Source organism: Schistocerca piceifrons, chromosome 4 (assembly GCF_021461385.2).
Source record: "Schistocerca piceifrons isolate TAMUIC-IGC-003096 chromosome 4, iqSchPice1.1, whole genome shotgun sequence".
Classification (NCBI taxonomy): domain Eukaryota; kingdom Metazoa; phylum Arthropoda; class Insecta; order Orthoptera; family Acrididae; genus Schistocerca; species Schistocerca piceifrons.
In genome coordinates this window covers 412,203,919-412,227,731 of record NC_060141.1, presented here as the reverse complement: position 1 = coordinate 412,227,731, position 23,813 = coordinate 412,203,919, and the positions used below count along the sequence as shown (strand labels likewise).

Below are 23,813 nucleotides of genomic sequence, written 5' to 3'. Positions count from 1 at the left end.
GTAACCCCAAAGCCAATTATTGCACAGACTGGGGTCTGGGGACCTGGGATGCCAAGCATGACGAATGTGGCGGTTGAGCACACGATCATCACCAAACGACGCGCGCAAGAGATCTTTCACGCGCCATTTGTCGGACACTTTGTGAGGTTTCTTTTGTTCTAATAAAACCCCATGTCATTCCAAGCATGTGTGTCAATTTTTACCTCTCTATCTACATTATTCCGTGCTTTATTAAGTTTTCAAATTTATACTGACTTTTTGATCACCCTGTATTTCTTGTGGTGGGGCTTGCCATTCCTCCACCAGCGCTGCTGACAGCTACTCTATGGTCACTCGTGCATGTGGACGAGCCGCAATAGTTTTCCAAACCCATTACACATGTCCATATAAGTTGAGGAAGGGGAGGCTAGTGCATTCGCCGAATTTCCTCTCGTTCAAAGAGCTGTTCCACCTGCGCAGTACGATGTGATCGCGCATTGTCATCCACAAAACTGAAGTCAGAGCCGACTGCACATGACATACATGGGGAAGGACTACAGTGTCACAGTGGCGTTGGCTGGTGAGTGTACCTTGTTGAAAGATTTGCAGATCAGTATGCCCATGCAGCATTATGCCTTCTCACAACATAACAGCTATGCCAGCAGAACGATCAAGTACGACAATACTGGACGTAACCTCATGCGGCTAGAGGCAGGAACGCGTGATGTACCAAGGAGCATTGTCGAATATGATCCTTTTGGTGATTCAGGTGTTATAGTGTAGGGAGTCATGATGTTTCGTGGGCGTACTGACCTCCGGATCCAATTAGAGCAGGACGCACTCACCAGTCAATTCATTGTGTCACTTCTTCCCTGTGTGCGTCTTTTCAGGGGTGCATTCGCCCCTGACCTCATTTTTATGGATGAGAATACGTGACCGCATCGAACAGCGCGGGCGGAGATCTTGGAATGGACTGGCCTGCCATCCTCCCACCGAGCATGTGTGGGATGTAATGCAGAGACTTATTGCAGCATATCTACATGCACGAACGACCATCCAGCAGTTTTCAACCAAGCAGATGAAGGAACGGAACGCCCTGCTGCAAGAACTCTTAACCAGTCTTCTGGTCAGCATGGGAGGTTGTTGCCCTCCCTGATGATCACACACCCTATTAAGAACCATGTCCGTTCATCTTTGTTATCCAGGGGACCATGCTGAATGGCGGTGACTTCAGTGTAATTGCTCTATTTGAATAAAAGTGTCATTTGCGATTGTCTCATTGTGTATTTCTTTCAATTACCCTCAGTACATTACTGTAACAGTTCTCTCCATTTATGTTGCAAGGTTCATCGAGCTATGTTACTGGGCAGTGACACATTACGCGGATATTACTTTCGTCCTTCACCCTTAGCTACTATGGATGTTGACAGGAAGACAATTACTTTTATTTTTTATGTATACTTTTATTTTTTATGTATAAAACAACTTTTTTGGTGAGTATATATTTACATGAATTCCTGTTATTCGTTACACTTCTTGGAAACAGACTTTCTGGAAAATTGCATTTTTTAAACAGTGCAGAATTTAAAACACTTTAAAAACTAAAACATAGAGAAATTTGCAGTTTATTTTTATTTTATGTATTACTAAAATAACAGCACATAGTTACCTCCCTAGCCACTCACAAATTATCATCAGGGACATGGTATTACAGATTCGCAACAAAACTGTATGGAAAAACACATTTGAGTTATGATAAATTTTATGTGGAATCAGCTTTGAGTTCACTACTCATCATTTCAGCCTTAGAGCGATTATTCCACCCCATAATTCTATCAAGGAAGAAATTTCGCCAAATTTTTATATTACAAATCGAGAAGAAAGTATTCTTCTGAGGTGCTGAATAAAATTTTAATTGCTTTCAGCCTGCATGCGTTTCACGCAGACCCTCCTACAATTCTCCAGCCAAATCGGAACACCATACTTTTGACACGGATATCTTGTTTTGCACTTCAAACAAGGACAATGCAAGGTTCATGTTTTTTGTTTTCAAAAAACTATTTCCGTATTTGATACTCATGTCTCCAAAACAGTAAGTTTTCTCTGAGACTTTTAGGAATCAGTTGCAGTCCAGGCAGCTGCGAGACAATGTTGAGCTGCCTTGCTCTTACGTTAGGTAGCGGGTTCTGTTCTCTCCATCGAAAACATCTTCCTGTTCTTACCGAAGAATTACGCTTCTCCATCGTCGTAACCTATCACATCTTCATCACTTTTAGTTTCCTTCTCATAATTAGTACCGAGATCACTAAATACTCAAAATCAGGGCCATTACCACTGTCATCAATGTCTTCATCTGTTGTGCCATGCCGGACGCGGTGGTCTCGCGGTTCTAGGTGCTCAGTCCGGAACCGCGTGACTGCTACGGTCGCAGGTTCGAATCCTGCCTCGGGCATGGATGTGTGTGATGTCCTTAGGTTAGTTAGGTCTAAGTAGTTCTAAGTTCTAGGTGACTGATGACCACAGATGTTAAGTCCCATAGTGCTCAGAGCCATTTGAACCATTTGTTGTGCCATGTATTTTGCGGAATCGATCTGTCTGAAGAGTAGCCATGAGAATTTGTATGACTACCATGAGAACACCCACACCAGTCTCGCATAGAAAACGTTACATAGAAGGTGTAGCTTTCCTCAACCACGGAGAAACGGTAACGTTCAACAAAAACATGACACACAAACACTGTGGTACGTCTGTGAGATCACTCAAGGCCCAAAAATAAGTAACTAATAACAACAACAATACGAGATTTCTGGCTCGCGTAGCTTGCCATCCTGTAGGAAGGAACACAGAAGAGTTAACTTCACCTCACAGGGGTTCGTGAAATACCACGAAAAAAAAACTGTAGCGGTCTGAAAGACAATCCATAGTAGTCAAGGGTTAAGTTTTACACACCAGCCCATTTTTCTGTCGATGGGAAGCCAGTCTTAAATCTCGCTTTTGAAACTAAAGTTGCGTCGACAGAAGTCATTAGGCGCGGTATCTCAGCAGCTCACTGAGCATGCCCCTGCACAGACTGACCCACAGTGCTAGACCCTCCGCTCGCGGTGCGGTCGGTCGCGTGCAACGGAGCACGGCTCACCTGCAGCCTTCCCTTTGTTCTCCCCTCGGAATGCGCGCCGCCGAGGCGCGCTGGCCCGTCCGCGAGCATCCAGGCGCAGATCCGGGGCAGGCGATAGTCGTTTCAACACAGGCCATCCAGCATTTCACACAGGCCGCCTTTCATTTAGCGAACACGAAGACGGCAGCGTTGTGAAACAAACGGGGAGATAGCATCGTGGATTCCAAGCTGGCGGTGCGGTCTTGCTGCAAGCGGGATGGATAGCAACGCTTTTGTTCTGACAGCCGCGCATAAATTGTAGTTGCAAACAAATATGGCTCTTCAACGGAGTCGTTTCCCCTTAGTATCGATGACTCTCTCGCAGACAGCACCCAGTGCGCAAACGATAAAAGGAAATGAATGTGCCGAGAGCCGAAGCGGTACGCTCAGCGTTTTTGGCTTATGAACTTCTTCTGCACGTCATCTTCTGAAGCCGACTAAAATGTGTCCAGAATAACCCACACGAAACTAGTAGTGCCTGTCCTTAGACATCATGCTTGTAGTCGAGATTATTAATATCAGTTGAAAAACCATTATCATGTAGGGGAGAGTCGTACAGTATCGGCCGCATTAGGTTTTTTGACTTTGCAGTGTAACTGTGGCGGTTAATTGGAATACTAATATACTATTCTCTTACCTCGAAACATGTTCTACGAATATCACTGCGTAATAACCTTTTATATTTTTTATTTGTAGTAGTTAGTCGAAGGGCAGGAAAGGGAAGCAGTGATTGAGAAGGGAGTGAGAGTGGGTTGCAGCCTATCCCCGATTTCATTCAATCTATATATTGAGCAATCAGTAAAGAAACCAAAAGAAAAATTTGGAGTAGGAATTAAAGTCCATGGAGAAGGAATAAAAGGTTTGAGGTTTGCCGACGACATTGCGATTCTGTCAGAGACAGCGAAGGATATGGAAGAGCAGTTGAACGGAATGGACAGCGCCTTGAAAGGAGGACATAAGATGAACATCAACAAAAGGAAAACAAGAATAATGGAATGTAGTCGAATTAAATCGGGTGATGCTGAGGGAATTTGATTAGAAAATGAGACACTTAAAGTAGTAGATGAGTTTTGCTATTTGGGAAGCAAAATAGCTGATGATGGTAAAGTAGAGAGGATATAAAATGTAGACTGGCTATGGCAAGGATAGCGTTTCTGAAGAAGAGAAATTTGTTAACATCGAGTATAGATTTAAATGTTAGGAAGTACTTACTGAAAGAATTTGTATGGAATGTAGCTACGTATGGAAGCGAAACACGGACGATAAATAGTTTAGACGAGAAGAGAATAGAAGCTTTCGAAACGTGGTGCTACAGAAGAATGTTTAATATTACATGGCTAGATCGCGTAACTAATGGGGAAGCACTGAATAGAATTGAGGAGAAGAGGAATTTGTGGTACAACTTGTCCAGAAGAAGGAATCGGTTGGTATGACACATTCTGAGGCATCAAAGGATCACCAGTTTAGTACTGGAGGGAAGCACGGAGAGTAAAAGTCGTAGAGGGAGACAAAGGGATGAATACACCAAGCAAATTCAGAAGGATGTAGATGCAGAAGTTACTCTGAGATGAAGAGATTTGCACAGGATAGAGTAGCACGGAGAGCTGCATCAAACCAGCCTCTGGACTAAAGGCCACAACAACAACAGTAATTAATTACATCAAACTAAAAGAGCTACTATTAAAAGGCTTGTAGGCAGTTTCTTGTAATGTCTTCCATTGTCTTTTCTGTTATAATATCCGTTGTTAATAGTACACTGCGTTGATACTTGTTGTTGTTGTTGTGGTCTTCAGTCCTGAGACTGGTTTGATGCAGCTCTCCATGCTACTCTATCCTGTGCAAGCTTTTTCATCTCCCAGTACCTACTGCAACCTACATCCTTCTGAATCTGCTTAGTGTATTCATCTCTTGGTCTCCCTCTACGATTTTTACCCTCCACGCTGCCCTCCAATACTAAATTGGTGATCCCTTGATGCCTCAGAACATGTCCTACCAACCGATCCCTTCTTCTGGTCAAGTTGTGCCACAAACTTCTCTTCTCCCCAATCCTATTCAATACTTCCTCATTAGTTATGTGTAGAATAATAATAGAACACTTAAGCATCAGAACTTATTGTTACCATTTCAGCTCAGTTCACTAATGTTTAGCTCAAGGTTTTACAGATATCGCAAATAAAATACGAATGTGACCAGACTCTACACTTCATACACAGCATCCAGTTTTCCTTCAAATGACTTCAAACATATAAGACACTTATCGCTGTGTTCTGTTGACCCGTTATTTCCAGTAAATTACTCCAGGTTCCTTCGCCGCTTTGTAATTGGCTTTCCGGGCCATCCTTCGCATGTTTATTTTATTTTGGAACACCCCAGCTTTCTTCAACTCTCTTTCAGACTTTTTTTTTGTCTGCTTTTAATCTCTTCTCCTGGGTGGCGATCTTTTTCTTCTCTGATTGTTGAAAACGCTTCAGCTGCTTCGCTCACGGTCATTTTGTCGTAAATAAACTTATTTTCAGGCACTCTACATTCCATTTTATCTCACTTTTTTCTCATTTTTCGCCTTTGCAAGCTGGAAAGAAGCAGGGTGAAGAAAACATAATTTAAAAATTGAAATTATCTTTTGGCCGATACTGAAAGACAATGAGGTGGCCGGTTCTGCGCGACACGTAGAGGATCTTGTCACATTGAACGTTCCTTTACACAAATTATCACGAAACATTTCTTAGAAGTAATTCTTCACATACCATAGTTAACCGAAATATAGCAACGAAATTTATGACTTGCCTTAGAAACGGGTACTACAGCCTCAAAATAACTCCCGCGCACTGAGAGCTATAGCAACACCATCAAGCACTCAGAGCAGACAAAACACTGAGAAGAGGAAGAAGATATCCGACTCCAGTGCAGATGGATACCCAATCTATCTTCTGCTTACTGTACACTTCTGCCATGTGGACGCGGAAAGGAAAATCACATTAGTGGCCAGTTCTGTAAGCCGGCCAGTACTGCAGGACTTTCCCCTCCGTTAAGTAATATTACGTGAGGAATTAATTTTTCGCCTGCTGGAAATTAGTAGGCTGGTAATGAAAATAATTCGTTATAGGTTAGTGAAAGAACTATCCGAGTAGTCACACGCATTAGCACGTCGCTTCCGGGACTTGGGAAAGCGCGCCGGTCCCGGATTAACGACTAGGGCCTGGATGTGATTTTTAGGCGGTTTCCCACATCCGAGTGGGTGAATGCCGAGCTGGTACCGACTTCCTGCCTTAGTTACACGATTTGCAATTATTTACGAAACGTTCGGGGCTTCGGACGTCCCCACGTGGAATAATAGTAGATACAGGAAGTTGGGATGCACATATTCCGTCCGGGGGTGAAGGGGGGAGGGGGGGGGGTCTGCGACGAGGAGGAGGAGGGGTGGCTACAAGAAGGGCAAACTATCATCCTCTACCACAAACATTTCCAAGTCCAAAAATTAACATGTCGACCCCATGAAGGTCAGGGAAAACAAGAAGACCGGTTATCTGAACAGCTATATAAAGAAAATACTTCAATCTAGAGACTTCGCCGTAACATTCACTCATTTCGTTTATGATGACTGTCCTTTATTTCTGGTGTCTACTCACCGTGGCAGTTCTACATAAAGATACACTTTTTCGCCTATTTCACTCGGTTGGCAACACAACTTTGTATTAATTCAGCTTTTTAGGTAGTCATCATTCTATGTTGGGCGTACATTTTTAACTGTTGTGTCCGGAAGCTACGTCAACATGATACACAACTTAGTTATCGTCCGTTCTCTTTTCGTCTGTTAGCGTCTCAATTTTTTCTCGGCGTCTCAGCCTTAATACTCGTCTCACTTTTTGTTTCTTGTCTCGTTTTCCCTTCCTGACTTTCACCTCCACAGCTGAAATACGAGGCCTGTTCAGAAAGTAAGCTCCGATTGATTGCCAAATTGAAACCACAGTGAACATCAGAAATGTTTTACTTGTAACAATTAGCTACACCTTTCAGCTACTTCTCTACGTAGTCGCCGTTCTGACTTAGACTTTTGTCATAGGGTTGTACCAACTTTTCAATAGCCTCATCATAGAAGGCAGCCGCCAGTGCTTTCCGCCAATTCTCCACGCTGGCCTACACCTCGTTGTCTGTGTCAAAATGTTGTCTTCAAAGACAGCGGTTTATGTGACCAGAGATGAAACTCAGGGGGAGACAATTGCGGACTGTATTGCGGGTAATCTAATATTTCCATTTGAAAACGATGCAGTAGCATCTTCATTGCCCCTGCAGAATGCGGCTGAGAATTGTCGTGAAGACGAAACAGCACGACAGTTATGTAATGTTAGCTGCATAGCTTCAGGCGAAATTTCTCACCAGGCCCTCGTACTTGGCGGCAGACACTATTTTCTAGACATCTTTACGTACTCACTGCGAGCTCAGAAATGAGAAGAGCGACGTGATGCTAACTGGGGTTATACTAGAGACACTACCCAACACATCTGTGCAAAGCTTTATCGGATTTTCATAGTCGTTTCCATTTCGCGACCGATCGAAGCTTACTTTCTGAACACCCCTCGTAGGTAACGCATGCCATTCGTGTGCTCTTCATCCCTGAGGACGCCGACACAAATTCCACCGTGGGAAGAAATTTTCGTCGGAAGTACGCAAATCATAAAATGTTTTGCATCACCTCGGTTTCGAGAGTTCCGGAACCTGTATAGAAAATTGGAATAGAGATCACCATAAACATCATTTCCACACTTTTTATTGCTCATGAAAACCACATACTGCATGTTGTAGGGCCATAAAGCGAGACCTTCAGAGGTGGTAGTCCATGTTGTCTCACTCCTCAACTGCGATTCAGCATAGATCCCTCCGAGTTGTTGGTGGGTCACGTCGTCCATAAACGGCCATTTTGAATCTATCGTAGACATGTTCGATAGGGTTCATGTCTGGAGAACATGCTGGCCAGTCTAGTCGAGCGATGTTATCCTTAAGGAAGTCATTCACAAGATGCGCACGATGGGGGCGTGAATTGTCGTCCATGAAGACTATACGCTACCGATATGCCTGCGCTATCGGTCGGAGAATGGCATTCACCTATCGTAAAGCCGTTACGGCGCCTTCCGTGACCACCAGCGGCGTACGTCGGCCCCACATAATGCGACCCCAAAATAGCAGGGAACCTCCACCTTGCTGCACTCGCTGGACAGTGTGTCTAAGGCGTTCAGCCTGACCGGGTTGCCTCCAAACAGGTCTCCGACGATTGTCTGGTTGAAGGCATATGCGACACTCATCCGTGAAGGGAACATGATGCGAATCCTGAGAGGTCCATTCGGCATGATGTTGGGCCCATCTGTACCGCGCTGCATGGTGTCGTGGTTGCAAAGATGGACGTCGCCATGGACGTCGGGAGTGAAGTTGCCCATCATGCAGCCTATTGCGCACAGTTTGAGTCGTAACACGACGTCTTGTGGCTGCACGAAAAGCATTATACAACATGGTGGCGTTGCTGTCAGGGTTCCTCCGAACCATAATCCGTAGGTAGCGGTCATCCACTGCAGTAGTAGCCCTTGGGCGGCCTGAGCGAGGCATGTCATCGACAGTTCCTGTCTCTCTGTATCTCCTGTATGTCCGCCGAACAACATCGCTTTGGTTCACTCCGAGACGCTTGGACACTTCCCTTGTTGAGAGCCCTTCCTGGCACAATGTAAGAATGCGGACGCGATCGAACCGCGGCGTTGACAGTCTAGGCTTGGTTGAACTACAGACAACAAGAGCCGTCTACATCCTTCCTGGTGGAATGACTGGAACTGATAGGCTGTCGAACACGCCTCCGTCCAATAGGCGCTGCTCATGCATGGTTGTTTACATCTTTGGGCGGGTTTAGTGACATCTCTGAACAGTCAAAGGGACTGTGTCTGCGATACAGTATGCACAGTCGACGTCTATCTTCAGGAGTTCTGGAAACCGAGGTATGCAAAACTTTTCTTCGATGCGTGTATTTGGCTTGCAAACATGGCGACCCCGTGAAGATACTGGATAAGTTGTGGAGTATGTTTATCAGTAGGCTTTTCACCAATCCCATGCGTTACATGTTCGACAACGTTCCTGGTTGCACTACGGATTCCCACCTCTCGCCGTATGAGGGTACGTCCAGCGCTGTCGAAAATGATCGTTTTGGTGCAGGGAAGTACAGTGTTGCAGAAGGATTCTGACCGCCAAATCTTTTGAAATGGTGCAGACACAGGTGAACGTGCTCGTATTTGTGGTGCTTCCCCACGTTCGGCTTTTCAAAGGTGCATTCGGTCCTGACTTCATTTTTACTGCATCGAATAGCGTAGATGGAGGTGCTCATGGAACGATGCGAGGACTGGCCTGCCCGTTCCCCCGACGTAAATTCCGTCGATCGCGTGAGCGAGGCGCTGGGGAGTCGTACAGCAGCACGTTCCGCGTGCATCAGCAGTTGTCAGCCGCGCTGTTGCAGGAAGGGAACACCCTGCCATAGGAACTCCTTACTACCCTTGTAACCGGGGTGAGAGAGCTTTATAGAGCATACATTGCTGTCCGTGGTGATCACACACCCTTTTAAGAACCACCTCTCGCCCTTTTTAATGATCAGGTAACCATCATGAATCGCAGTGATTTATTGCCTTTGAATAAAAGTGTGATATCTGTTCGTCTCATTGCGTATTCCTTTAATTTACCTTCTGTACTATGCTGTAGCAGTTCTTCCTATATATTATTCAAGTTTCATCATTACTTGTTACTGACACATAGGAGAAAATTATGGACTACGCACAAACTCAGCCGGAAGAATATTAGCGAATGAATCGGCGACAATCATTGTAAATGAAGTATCTCGGCATTAGGTTGCAGTTGTTTAGGTAAAACAAAGAGTTCCTCAACCAGAGTGGCCGGATATGTATTGCAACATCGCTCCAACTGAATGTGAGCGTAGTTATCCATGCAAGTCTGTTTCTATCTTTACTACTAAAATATATTTCGACGTCTCTTACGGGGTAGCGTACTCTTTATGACTTCGTTTCCATTTTTTTAAAACTTTTGGCTGCACAATAAGAACTTGTTCCTTTTTGCGGAAGCTGAAGCTGAAGCTGACAGACAAAAGATCGAAAACATATTCCTGAGGTCGGTTCAAAATGGTTCAAATGACTCTGAGCACTATGGGACTTAACATCTGTGCTCATCAGTCCCCTAGAACTTAGAACTACTTAAACCTAACTAACCTAAGGACATCAGACACATTCATGCCCGAGGCAGGATTCGAACCTGTGACCGTAGCGGTCACGCGGTTCCAGACTGTAGCGCCTAGAACCGCACGGCCACACCGACCGGCCGTGAGGTCGGTGACAGGCAAAAGTAATAGAGTAACGCTTTCCTATTAATGCTTTAAAGTGTATGTCAAGTTGTACGTGCAACGTTTTGTTGCTTATGAGCCGTCGCTATGAGCAGGTGACGGAGGGTAGATAACTTAATCAACATAAACTGCCTGCAGAATGGGAGACGCCGAGTTTCATAAGAAAAACGTAAGCATAGAAGTTTACCCGACGAAGGACGGAGAAACAAAAAAAATCGAGATAGACTCCAAGGTAAAAATACTAGCAACAAAAAACGAGTAATCGAATGGTTCACTAAAGTGATTTCGCTTATTCTTCGTGAGTATAATCCCTTTCATAATTTAGCACGTTTTCGTCAATCACTTCACTAACGCCTAATGAAATAAAGTAACTTCCATTCCTTTCCAGCTTCATTTAAATACTATATGTTGAGACAATATCATTATACTAGAACTGGCCTCGTGGTGTTACCCGCGGTTAAATAAGTGTGTGCAAAACAGTGACAGTAGGGATGGAACAGGGTGAGGACTGTGTAAGCGAGTACGTTGGCTAGTACGGTGAAGTTCAAAATTCGTAGAGAATATAGCTTTTTCTCAGAGGAGTAATTGTTACACATCGCCCATTATGTTGAGATACCTGCCAACCACAGTCATCCACTTCCACTTAGCACCGTATGGATGAAACACGTTGAGGAGTCTAACAGCATTACGTTGTATCGTGAACGAAACAATAAAAACATTTTCTCCGGAAATGTTATTGAGCATATCTGGGATGTCTCACAACGTACTGTTCAGATGAGATCTCCACCCCCTCGTACTCTTAAGGATTTATGGACAGCCTTGCAGGGATTTATGGTGTCAGTTCCCTCCAGCACTACTTCAGACATTAGTCGAGTCAACACGTCGTGTTGTGGCACTTCTGCGTGCACGATATTAGGCAGGTGTACCAGTATCTTTGGCTCTTCCGTGTAGATTGGTAGTGCTTATTCAGGGTCCTCTTGTAGCATTTACCATTTCTGTCAATGCAGAATGTATGGATTTTTGTATTTCCTGAAGTGATAACACTAACCATACAGCGCATTTGTCTACTGTATGATTTAGATGATGACATTTTGAGACTTTTGCTGTTGTGGCTGCTTCGCTCTTACAGTGACGGTGTGTGCCTGTTGCAGATGAGGGTGGCAGTGTGCATGCTGGCGGTGTTCGGCTGCGCGCTCGTGGTGGGCTCGCCGGCCATCAGCGAGGTGGGCCAGCAGCGGCAGCCGCGGCCCGGCAGGTTCCTGTCGCTGCCCGTGCCCGCCAAGTGCTCGCAAAGTGAGGACACACATACACACATTTCACACACTGGTATCTTTCCTCTCACATCAAGTATTCTAATCAGACAGCAGAAACCGAGATAACTGATCGCGTAATAGAAAATCAACTACAGTCGCTTTGTAATGGAAAGGCATGTGGACCGGATGGGATACCTGTAAGATTATACGAAAGAACTTGTTCCCCTGCTGGCAGCAGTTTATTGTGGTCAACCAGCAACGAAGAGTAACTAGCAACTAGAAAAAAGCAGGGCAGGTCATTCCCGTTATCAAGAACGGTTGTAGGACACACTTAGAAAGGACTGCAGGAGGTGAACTAGTATATGGAAACACCATAAGCAAAACCCATTACCATGCCTAACACAGCGTAGGAAAGCCGTTGGCATTAAAAACGGCTTCCAGTCGTTTCAGAATGGAAAAAACAGATCCTGCATGGTTTGCAAGGGAATCTTACATCACTCTCCCTTCAAAATAGCGTCTAGTTCAGGTAACGAGGATGGATAGCGATCACAGACACTTCTCTCCAAAGTAGACCACAAAGGCTCAGTAATATTGAGATCTGGTGACTTGTCGGCATAGCACGTGCGACGATTTATCCTCGTACCGACAGCACGAGCCCTGGATGATGCGAATTGTGTGAACTGGGACCCTGTCGTCTTGGAAGACAGCGTAACCATTGAGAAACAAACATTGTACCATGGGATGGACCTGGTCAGCCAAAATGTTCACGTAATCCTTGTCAGTAATGCGACCTTGCAGGGTAACCTTGGGGCCCATGGAATTCCACGATACGGCTGCCCAAATCATCACCCAACCACCGGCATGTTTGACTCCGGGAACGTAAACTCAGTCAGAAGTTGGCAGCAGTGTGAAACAAGTCTCCTCCCAAATGACTTTCTGCCGTTGCTCCACAATCCAGGTTTTATCGCTTCGGCGCCACGTTTCTTCTGTTACGGTTTTGGAATTCCAGGTCGCGCTGCAATCCCCTGCTTCTGGATCTCCTTTCGTGTTGTTTTGGTACTGACAGAGTTCGCGAGCGCGACATTCTGTTCTGCAGTGACTTTTGCAGCTGTCGTCCCCTTATTTTAGGTCACAATCCTCTTCAGTGACCGTCCTTCACGATCACTCAACACACACTGTCGTCAGCACTGTGACTTAGCGGGTGATGTTTTCCCGCTTTCCGTGTATGCGGGAGGACGGCGGTTCAAACCCACATCCGGCCATCCTCGTTTAGGTTTTCCCCGATTTTCCTAAATCGCTTCAGGCAAATGGCGGGATGCTTCCTGTGAAGGCACACGGCCGACTTCCTTCTCCGTTCTGCCCATATCCGATGAGACCAATGATGACCTCTCTGTTAGTTCGCCGCCCCCGAATCAACTACCCAACCAACCCTGTACGAGCTATAAATCTTCGGTACGGTGCTTCTGGAAACACTAAATACTTCGGTATCCACGATATGAGCTCCAACAATTCGGTCAAATTCCAGTGCACTGAAATTCGATAACACTCACTCACAACTACACAGAACGCTGTTCTGACCACGACTGACACTTGCAACATATTGACGACGATGCACAGGTACGTTTGTGCTGAAACACAATAGCGCAACATTTCTCGAGGTGTTTCCATATTTCTGCAGAATTATAAAGCATGTTTTGTTGTGGGATATTATGACGTTTTTGGAGAACGAAAATCTCCTCTACAAAAGTCATTAAACATTTCGCAAACAGAGACCTTCTTAAACTCAGCTCGCTCGCTTCCCTCATGAGATATCTGTAGATATCGGCGCCCAGGTTGATGCTGTGTTCCTCAAACTCAGAAAGCATTTGATACAGAACCGATTACCGCCTCCCCCCTCACAGAAAAACTACGAGTTTATCGAGTGGTGGACCAGGTTTGTGACTAAATTCAAGATTTCATTGCTAATAGAAGTCAACGCAACAAAACTGAAAGATGTAGGAGTAATTTCAGGAGTACCCCAAATAACTGTGATAAGGTCAGTGGATAACATTGGGAACATTCATTAGCTTAGTTGCAAATGATGTGATTGACTGTAAAAAATTAGCAACGTCAGAAGACTGTAGCGAACTGCAGGAAGATATGCAGAGGACTGCTGAATGGCGCAGGGGCTGTTGGTTGACCTTGGACGTAAATAAATGTGACATACTGTGTGTACATGAGAAACAAATCCGCTACTGTACAATTATACTGTTGATAACAAATTGCTGAAATACCCGAAGGAACCTGAAGTAGAAGATTACATAAAACGAATAGTAGGAAAATCGCATGCCAGAGAGATTCGTAGGAAGAATTTTAAGGAAGTATAATTCATCCATGACAGAAGTGGATTGCAAGGCGCTTGTTCGAGTGGGTCTTGAGTATTTTTCATCAATCTGGAATCCTTACCAGGTAGTACTGATAGAAGAGAAAGAGAATATCCAACGAAGATCTGAACATTGCGTCATGGGTTTAACGACAATCATGCTTCCCACACACCACACAAGAAAATGAAACAGGGAAAAAGGGATAAGATAGTGCCGCCAGAATTACCCTTCACCACATAACGCCAGGTGGATTGTGGAATATAGCTGTAGACGGCTAGGGCGAGGTAGCAGAGAAGATAAATGGTAGACTTTGGTTTATATTAGGAATTTTATGAAAGTTTAGCTCATCCATAAAGGAGGCCGCATACAGAACATAAGTGCAATCTATTCTGAATACTATACGAGTGCTTGGGCTTCCCGTTAGGTCGGATTAAAGGAAGAGTTCGAAGCAATTCAAAGTTGTGCCGTTAGATTCGTTACCAGCAGATTTGATGAAAACATGAGTGTTATGGAGATGCTTCATTAACTCAAATGGGAAACCCTGGAGGCAAGACGACTTTCTTATTGAGCAACATTAAGAAAGTTTAGAGAGCCGGCATTTACAGATAATGGCAGAACGATTCTAATGCTGCCAACTTACATTTCGCTTAAGAACCGCAAAGACGAGGTAAGAGAAATTTGGGCTCGTATGGAGGCATATAAACAGTCGTTTTTCCCTCGCTCTATCTGCGAGTGAAAAACGACTGCCTATATGCCTCTGTACGTTCCCGAATTTCTCTTAACTCGCTTTCATGCCCTCCGCCATGCAGCGTATGGTGACTTGCGGAGTACGTATGTAGATGTAGTACGAGTGGCAAATTGTGTTAAATCATTTCTTCAGTATTTCTCAGAAGTCGAGCCTGTTGAACATATCGATACGGAATGTTGATTTTGACCCGTGGCGTAACGCTGTTGCAGCGTGTGACCCCATACACGCGCAAACTGATATCGAACACACGACTGACGAAAGAAAATCGGACAAAACGGCTCGTATAAGAAGAGAGTCTGCAAGTTTCTCCAGGTATGCCACATCCATCTGAAGCCACTCCCTGATGTTTGGATACAGTTCAGCTAACAAATTGTGGGGATCTTTGTTACTATATTTCATCTGTTGTTCCATGTAGTCCTAGACATTTTCTGTGATGTTAAGATTAGGCAATTTAACAGTCCAATCGACATGCTCAGGGTGCCCGAATGTCCGTCGAACAAGAATGTATGCCCCTTTGTCACGGCACCACCCCAAACGCGTCCGTTTCTGTTGTAGTATTTACTACAGCCTAAGCGAGGGACGCGTATTTCCAAGTCCAGCTGCTGATAATCTCCGATCAATGATGATGACGATGTCCCGTACTCCGAGGAGCGTAGGGGTCGATGCGGGAGACCCGCACCGCCGTACTAGGCAAGGTCCTAGCGGAGGTGGTTTGCCATTGTCTTCCTCCGACCGTAATGGGGATGAATGATGATGATGAAGACGACACTATAACACCCAGTCATCTCGAGGCAGAAGAAAACGCCTAACCCCGCCGGAATCGAACACTGGACCCCGTGCATGGGAAGCGAGAACGCTACCGCAAGACCAAGAGTTGCGGACTCTGATCAATGGTGCGGAACAATAGAGAATGTTGCAGAGAGTCTGTTACTTGTTCTTGGGTAGTAGGCGCAGATGAAAGGTGGTTACGATGTACTTGGTGCACAATACGACGATCCACCCTTCTGGTGGTTAGACCTGGTCGAACGGAACCTTGTACTTTTTAACAGCCGTTGATGATGAAGAAAATTCATTGGTCACCACTTTGTGCAAGAAATGAGGAAAACAGTCGATTTAAGTGACTTTGGTAAAAGGTAGATGATGATGAGTCTGCGTCTGGCAACTCGAAACGCCAGACCGATAATTACTCGACTGATATTGACATCCTGCGGTCATCAGTACGCATCGAAAGTTTGGAAATGGTTGCGAAATCACAAGTAAACAGTGAAGCGTAGGGTGATCTGGCTCATCCAAAAAAGTAAGCTTCGTTAGATACCCCACACGCTAAGACTTCACAGGTAGGAATCTGTGTCACAGGTTGCAGCGCAGCAAAATTCTGCGGAAGGAATAAAAGTCTCAGAGAGCACCGTTGATCACACACTATTCGCAAAGGGGAGTGCGGATAGGTCGGTGGCAAGGTTAAATCATGATAAGACAGCGGAATAATGTCTACTATCAACTTTAGGAGACCCTCCAAGGCGGCCGCTGTGACCGAGCGGTTCTAGGCGCTTCAGTCCGGAACCGCGCTGCTGCTACGGTCGCAGGTTCGAATCCTGCCTCGGACACGGATGTGTGTGATGTCTTTAGGTTAGTTAGGTTTAAGTAGGTCTAAGTCTAGGGGACTGATGACCTAAGATGTTAAGTCCCATAGTACTTAGAACCATTTGAACCATTTTTTTTTCTAATTTCGCGCAGTGTCTTCGCTCCATGCAAACATCACAATAAGTATAACCATTAAGGAATTATGGGAACGTCAGCATGAAGCTGGCATATAAAACTATAACCAACCAAAAAATAAATTTTTTTCCCGAATGGTTTCTGTAACATCACTTAAGAAAGATTGTAGGGTGTGCGCCTCTATTCTGTCACTGCCGACTGGCCGAAAGGGGGGCAAACGCTGTAGACCCCCCCCTTGTGAACAAATGAATGAACCCGTCCAGCGCTTTGAAGAATAGGTCACTGCCCATCAGCCACCATATCCTGTGCAGTCCCTACAATACTGGGAAAAAACAGTCAGTCTTCGAAGGAGATTGCTTACAAAGCACAGATGCGGTGCATCCCAGAACATTGCTGCGCCAACACCATATAGGATTAGCAAGGGATATTTAACGTATAGAAAGAAAACAGTACGAATTGTCATAGGTTTGTTGACCCGTGGGAGAGCGCCACACAGATGCCAAAACACCTAAACTGGGAGACGCTTGAATGCAGAAACCAACTATTTTACGCTCACAAATTTCAAGGATCAACTTTACGTGAGTAGTCTAGGAATATGCTACAGTCCCTTACCTACCGTTCCCTTGGGTACGACGAAGACTATTAGGCTAATTATAGAGCGCATAGAGGAATTTAAGCAGCCACTCTTCCCATACTCAACACGCGAATGAGATGAGAAAATGCACTAATAAGCAGTACAACGAGAAGTACCCTCGGCCATGCATTTAACAGTGGTTCAAAGAGTATAGATGTAGATATAAACGTAAAAAAATGCACTTTTCCGTGCTTCCTACACCGTGCCTGTGATAAGTTACTAGGTGTAACTAGCGTCTCCCACATCAGGAGTTGATGCATGTGTTTGCAGATATGTAACATGTCAGTGAAACTAAAGTGTGAAAGAGAAAGCACCGCCTTGGCCAGCTTCGAGCAATCGCTTCAAGAATTCTCAATAAGACGCAAGCGGCGTGCGCCAGCGGCTCACGCTGATCCGCATTCTTTAACTTGACTCTTTCGACAGAACAGGCGACAGAAAGTAAAAATCTCCCCTTTCACAAAACATGCTTCTAGAATCCGTACCACAAAAACTGAGTCGGAATAAATTGACACCTATCAATATATTGTGTGCTGAAGGGAAACTTTCTTACATGCAAAAACTGTCCCTTTAATATTGATTAAATACAGAGGTGCGTTTTCGTATTAGGCTACACTGTCATTGACATTTAATAACGGAGCGTGTTCTCTCTGTTAACCATCCCATACCAATGACCTACCGGCGCAAATTAAAAATACACAGCGGACGAACCCGCCGTTAACTTGTTGGACAAACTATTACGATATTCGCGTGAGATGATTTAGAAAAACCACAGAAAACGTTGATCGTGTAATTCGGTCAGAGGTTGGAACTCTACACCTCTCGAGTACCAGTGCTGTCCCTTATCTACACATATTAATAAATTAAGGTTTCCTGCCGCACTTTTTCCTTCTGTGTGTGAAGGCTAATCTCAGGAACTACTGTAGGGATTTTGATACGGTTTTCACTAATAGGAACAGAGATTCATTTGTACATATAATTTAATACCGCTACGTCAGACAAGTCGTCCAGTCGTAGATACCTATGTGAAGGCGGGGCTGGTCGCTAGTTAGTCCTATAGTCTCGTCTCTCCTCCGTATAAGTCCCATGCCTTCGCCAGCTTGCGTCTGAGGCACCAGGTTACGCGTTTCATGTGATTAAAGTACAAAAATACTAATAAAGTATATAAATCTATGTACACCCATCCATTGTGTTCTTCCACCCATCACCATGATATACCAGGATCTTCTCTTGTTACGAAAGATTAATCTTATAGGTGCAATACCATTATAATTTAACTGGATATTTAATGCTGTTCTGTTAGACCTGTGTGCTTAATGTGTTATGACAAGTCGAAACTACAATAGTCCAGCAACAGCTGTCGGTTCTTTAATTGCTCTGCGAGGTTGCTCATCTGAACTACAACACTTTATTACGTGAATGATAAAAAGATTCACTTAATTTGATACAATCCTTAGCCACAGGAGTGCTTGATAGTTTACTACTCTCATTGACTATTAAAGCATCACAAGATTCATACAACTACAACTACATTTGCGTTTGAGACTTGAGTAACACTCTTTAGTCATACTCGATGATGTTGACTGTTTCAGCTGACTCCATGAACTGGGGCACAGCGCTTCCATGCTCGGCTCTATATTGACCTACGTGCGAGGGCGCTGCTGTGTTGAGAGAGAGGGCGAGTCTTCTTTAGCCTCCCCCACTCGTCTTTGCGGTTTGCAACGAGACATCCCTAGTGTCTGTAGTATCAATGCGCGTTGCCAGCTGTTGTATAACACCACGATCTTTGGATGATACGACATAATCAAACTTTTCACTGTTCATACCACACTACTGACTGATTACATGTACACAGAAGACACTTCAATGAATAAAAATGTGGTCAGTTTCATTTTACAGGGTGTTACAAAAAGGTACGGCCAAACTTTCAGGAAACATTCCTCACACACAAATAAAGAAAAGATGTTATGTGGACATGTGTCCGGAAACGCTTAATTTCCATGTTAGAGCTCATTTTAGTTTCGTCAGTATATACTGTACTTCCTCGATTCACCGCCAGTTGGCCCAACTGAAGGAAGGTAATGTTGACTTCGGTGCTTGTGTTGACATGCGACTCATTGCTCTACAGTACTAGCATCAAGCACATCAGTACATAGCATCAACAGCTTAGTGTTCATCACGAACGTGGTTTTGCAGTCAGTGCAATGTTTACAAACGCGGCGTTGGCAGATGCCCATTTCATGTATGGATTAGCACGGGGCAATAGCCGTGGCGCGGTACGTTTGTATCGAGACAGATTTCCAGAACGAAGGTGTCCCGACAGGAAGACGTTCGAAGCAATTGATCGGCGTCTGAGGGAGCACGGAACATTCCAGCACATGAGTCGCGACTGGGGAAGACCTAGAACGACGAGGACACCTGCAATGGACGAGGCAAATCTTCGTGCAGTTGACGATAACCCTAATGTCAGCGTCAGAGAATTTGCCGCTGTACAAGGTAGCGCTGACCAGGTCACAGTATGGAGAGTGCTACGGGAGAACTAGTTGTTTCCGTACAATGTACAGCGTGTGCAGGCACTATCAGCAGTTGATTGGCCTCCACGGGTACACTTCTGCGAATGGTTCATTCAACAATGTGTCAATCCTCATTTCAGTGCAAATGTTCTCTTTACGGATGAGGCTTCATTCCAAAGTGATCAAATTGTAAATTTTCACAATCAGCTTGTGTGGGCTGACGAGAATCCGCACGCAATTGTGCAATCACGTCATCAACACAGATTTTCTGTGAACGTTTGGGCAGGCATTCTTGGTGATGTCTTGATTGGGCCCCATGTTCTTCCACCTACGCTCAATGGAGCACGTTATCATGATTTCATACGGGTTACTCTACCTGTGCTGCTAGAACATGTGCCTTTACAAGTACGACACAACATGTGGTTCATGCATGATGGAGCTCCTGCACACTTCAGTCGAAGTGTTCGTACGCTTCTCAACAACAGATTCGGCAACCACGTTGTTGGTAACACTTCATTGGCAAAGTTGAGTTTACCCAGTCCATTTATCAACGTTCACTGCGGTGCGTGACCGTATTGGCTTGGACTGTAAAACCTTGGCCCGATTTCATTTGGCAATAGCTGATTGCAGGATTCGAGTATGGCGCAGACCCCACAAAGCCATGGTCCAAAGTTGACGTGGCCCAATGATGGCGTGGGCTGTGTTTACATGGAATGGACTTGGTCCTCTGGTCCAACCGAACCGCAGCCAGTCATGGACTTCATGTTTACAAACAACGATGGAATTGTTACGGGTGACAATGCGCCGTGCCACCGGGCCATAATCATTCGTGATTGATTTGAAGAACGTTCTGGACGGTTCGAACGAATTACGCGGCCACCCAGATCGCTCGACATGAATCTCATGTTATGGGAAGTAATTGAGAGGTCAGTTCGTGCACAAAATCCTGCAAAGGCAACACTTTCGCAATTACGGACGGCTGTAGAGGCAGCATGGCTCAATATTTCTACAGAGGACTTCCAACGACGTGTTGAGTCTGCCATGTCGAACTGCTACACTACACTAGACAAAAGGAGGTCCGAAACGATATTAAGAGGTTCCCATGACTTTTGTCACCCCAGGGCAGCGTGGGGTAATGGTTCCTCCCTCCACTACATGTTCAATTCTGGAAGAAACTAAGAAAAAAATATAGGTATTCCTACGTCCGTGACTTTGCTGTCTTTTTTAATCATGCAAATTTCTTCCAGGGTAGCTTTCGTGCTTGTATATCACTTTTTCTGTACTTCGGCGTATGGTTATTGGTAAAATGTATTAAAATTTTTACATGGATACATCAGTAAAAAATGGATGGCTTATTAGTGCATAAAAGAGCTCCAGAAGAGATATAGACCAAATAAAAAGAGCATAAACTGTCATTTACATACATGAAGCTAAATCTGTTGGACACAGTCATTGTGATTTGAAAGGATATTTAATGTAGATCTGTAATAATTTGTTTGCATCATAAAACCTATAATTGCTCTTTTAATGTGACTTAGTGATTATAAACTTTAGTGGACTTTGTGTGAATGCAATTTACTTTTTTGTTTCATTTTGTTACAGGACCAAAGCAATTTTTCTTCAATGGTCATAATTACTTCTTCAGCGGTAATGTACCTCAGTACCGCAATAGTCGTGTCGACTGGCTAGACGCTCGAAACATATGCAGAGAATACTGTATGGATCTGATCTCCATGGAAACTCAGGAAGAAAATAATTTGGCCTTCAGGCTGATACAGCAAGGTACGAAGAGACATTCCTGCACATAACTGACTACATTGGTAACTTATTACCAGACTTTGAAAGGGACGGGAGGAGCCTGTGACAGGTTGAAGCTTTGAGTCAGCTTCGGCATTCTTGGTTGGCGCAGTTGGTGACAGGCTGCTTGTGGGACACAATTTTAGCTTCTCACACATAACCGACACACCCTATAATCTGAATGAAGTAAAAGAAATAATTTTTAATTTGTAGTGCATTTTAGATTGGAGAATTTAATAACATAGAACACAACAGTTGAATGATCTAAACACAAATAAATTTCTGTGGGATGGTGACATCCAGAGGCTTTGAGTTTTGTTAATGAGAAACAACTATAATCACAGTTTCTGGGAATTTGTGAACTATCGTTACTCGAGTCAGATCCTACATTTAACATTTGAGCTCTTACTTATCGTATATAACGATAACATCTTTCTCCTTATAGGTGACGTACCCTACATATGGACAAGTGGACGTCTTTGTGACTTCAAAGGCTGTGAAAACCGCCGTGATCTTGAACCAAAGAGCATATTTGGATGGTTCTGGTCAGCAACACGCCAGAAGATGGCTCCTACGAATCAGATTCCTCCCGGCTTCAGTTTCAACCCTTGGAGTCAAACTGGTCACAAGAAATTCCGCCAACCTGACAATGCAGAATTCGACATCAACGGCACTAACGAATCATGCCTTGCTATCCTCAACAATGTCTACAATGATGGCATCGCTTGGCATGATGTTGCCTGCTATCACGAAAAGCCTTTCATCTGTGAAGACAGTGAGGAACTTCTCAATTATGTTGCTTCTACAAACAGAGGCATTCGACTTTAAAATAAATTCTTTGTTTTAATTATTTTTGTATTTATTGTAAATTAGTGTATGTGTACAAATAAAACAATACAAAATTTCAAAAAACATTATTCAGATTCTGTATATTCATTGAAAATAGACTGATATATGCCAAGCATAACTGAACCTCTTAACCAACAATACTACAAATAAAATCATGTAAACGTTTTTGAATGCAACTAGGTTAACCAAGCAGCGACGACACGTACAGTGAATATCAAATGAGGTTATGTGCAATGAAATATAAAACTGAGACGTGTAGTTGACTGAAAACGTATAGTGCATTCACTTAATGTTTACTCACAAAGTGCACAATGGAATGCGCTGAAGGTGTCTAATATGATTCAATGAAACATGTATAATAAACATAATAATAAACATTCAGTTGCAGAAGATTGATAACATTTATTCTTATCTACACGAGATATATAACAGATGAAGAATCACAGAGTTCCCGCCACTGCAAAACTAGTTACGACAGCCAAGATATAGGACACAATCCTTTCCAGAGTGACATGACATCGACGCTGCGATTGGCCACAACGAATGCCCAAAAATACATCAAGAGACGTCCTAACATTCTCCACTCATAGGCATTGGCACTCTATTCTAACGAGACAAATCCTGAAAGCTAGAGAAACGGCAGCCCTAAACTGCCATTCCAGAAAAACACTACAAGAGATACGCATTCTGCACAGAGGGCACTCAGGAATAAGCTGCACGAAGACCCTGGCAAGATGATAAATATACTGGCGGGGAATTTATGCACACACTGATAAATGAATTGGTAGTTGTAGTCGTTGTAATCGGAATCAATTAGTACCAATCATTTATACTGTGACCTATGAATGAATATTGTTTCTCAGTTGAAGCAGGGTTAACACATAAAACCACTTGCAAATTGAATGTCAACATGTTATGCCCTTGGAGTCATCAATGTGTTACAGTCAGTGTCTTTTAGTTACATACTATACATTTCTCCACTCAGTTCCTAGCTATGCAATTCTTTCCTGAGGAACAAATCCACAAAACACGAATACAGCTTTCAAGCTACAGGAAAGGGGCCTAAGAATAATTACCAAAAGTAGCAGTTGAACCCACTGTAAAGATCTGTTCAAAACACTGGGGATTTTAGCTACATTTACAGATCAGCTGTACACATAAAAAATAATACTGATAACTACTGCACAAATGGCTCTGCCCGTGACCGTGGAACAAGAGCAAGATTGAACTTACATTCACATTTAGCATAAAACTCAAAGCAGCATTTTCCGCAACGAATAAAACTGTATAATAAATTACCCAAGGAGATGCGATTACTAAAACAGACTTATTTAAAAAGGCATTTAAAACAGCTGTTAAGCAATACATCCTATATACTGAAGGATTACTTAATTAACACAGAGAAGGGATCAGATATAAATATGTAAGACAT

General features: G+C 44.0%; 1 protein-coding gene across 1 annotated transcript in view; it reads left to right on the top strand.

Moving 5' to 3' along the window:
* Window positions 1–22,449, top strand: part of LOC124795383 — a 51,399-nt gene extending 28,950 nt beyond the window's left edge. Inside the window, exons 2-4 of the mRNA XM_047259394.1 lie at window positions 11,663–11,804; window positions 21,338–21,517; window positions 21,978–22,449. Coding sequence (XP_047115350.1) covers window positions 11,663–11,804; window positions 21,338–21,517; window positions 21,978–22,360 — 705 coding nt within the window. The 3' untranslated portion in view covers window positions 22,361–22,449. The remainder of the gene's footprint in view (window positions 1–11,662; window positions 11,805–21,337; window positions 21,518–21,977) is intronic.
* Window positions 22,450–23,813: the final 1,364 nt, after the last annotated feature.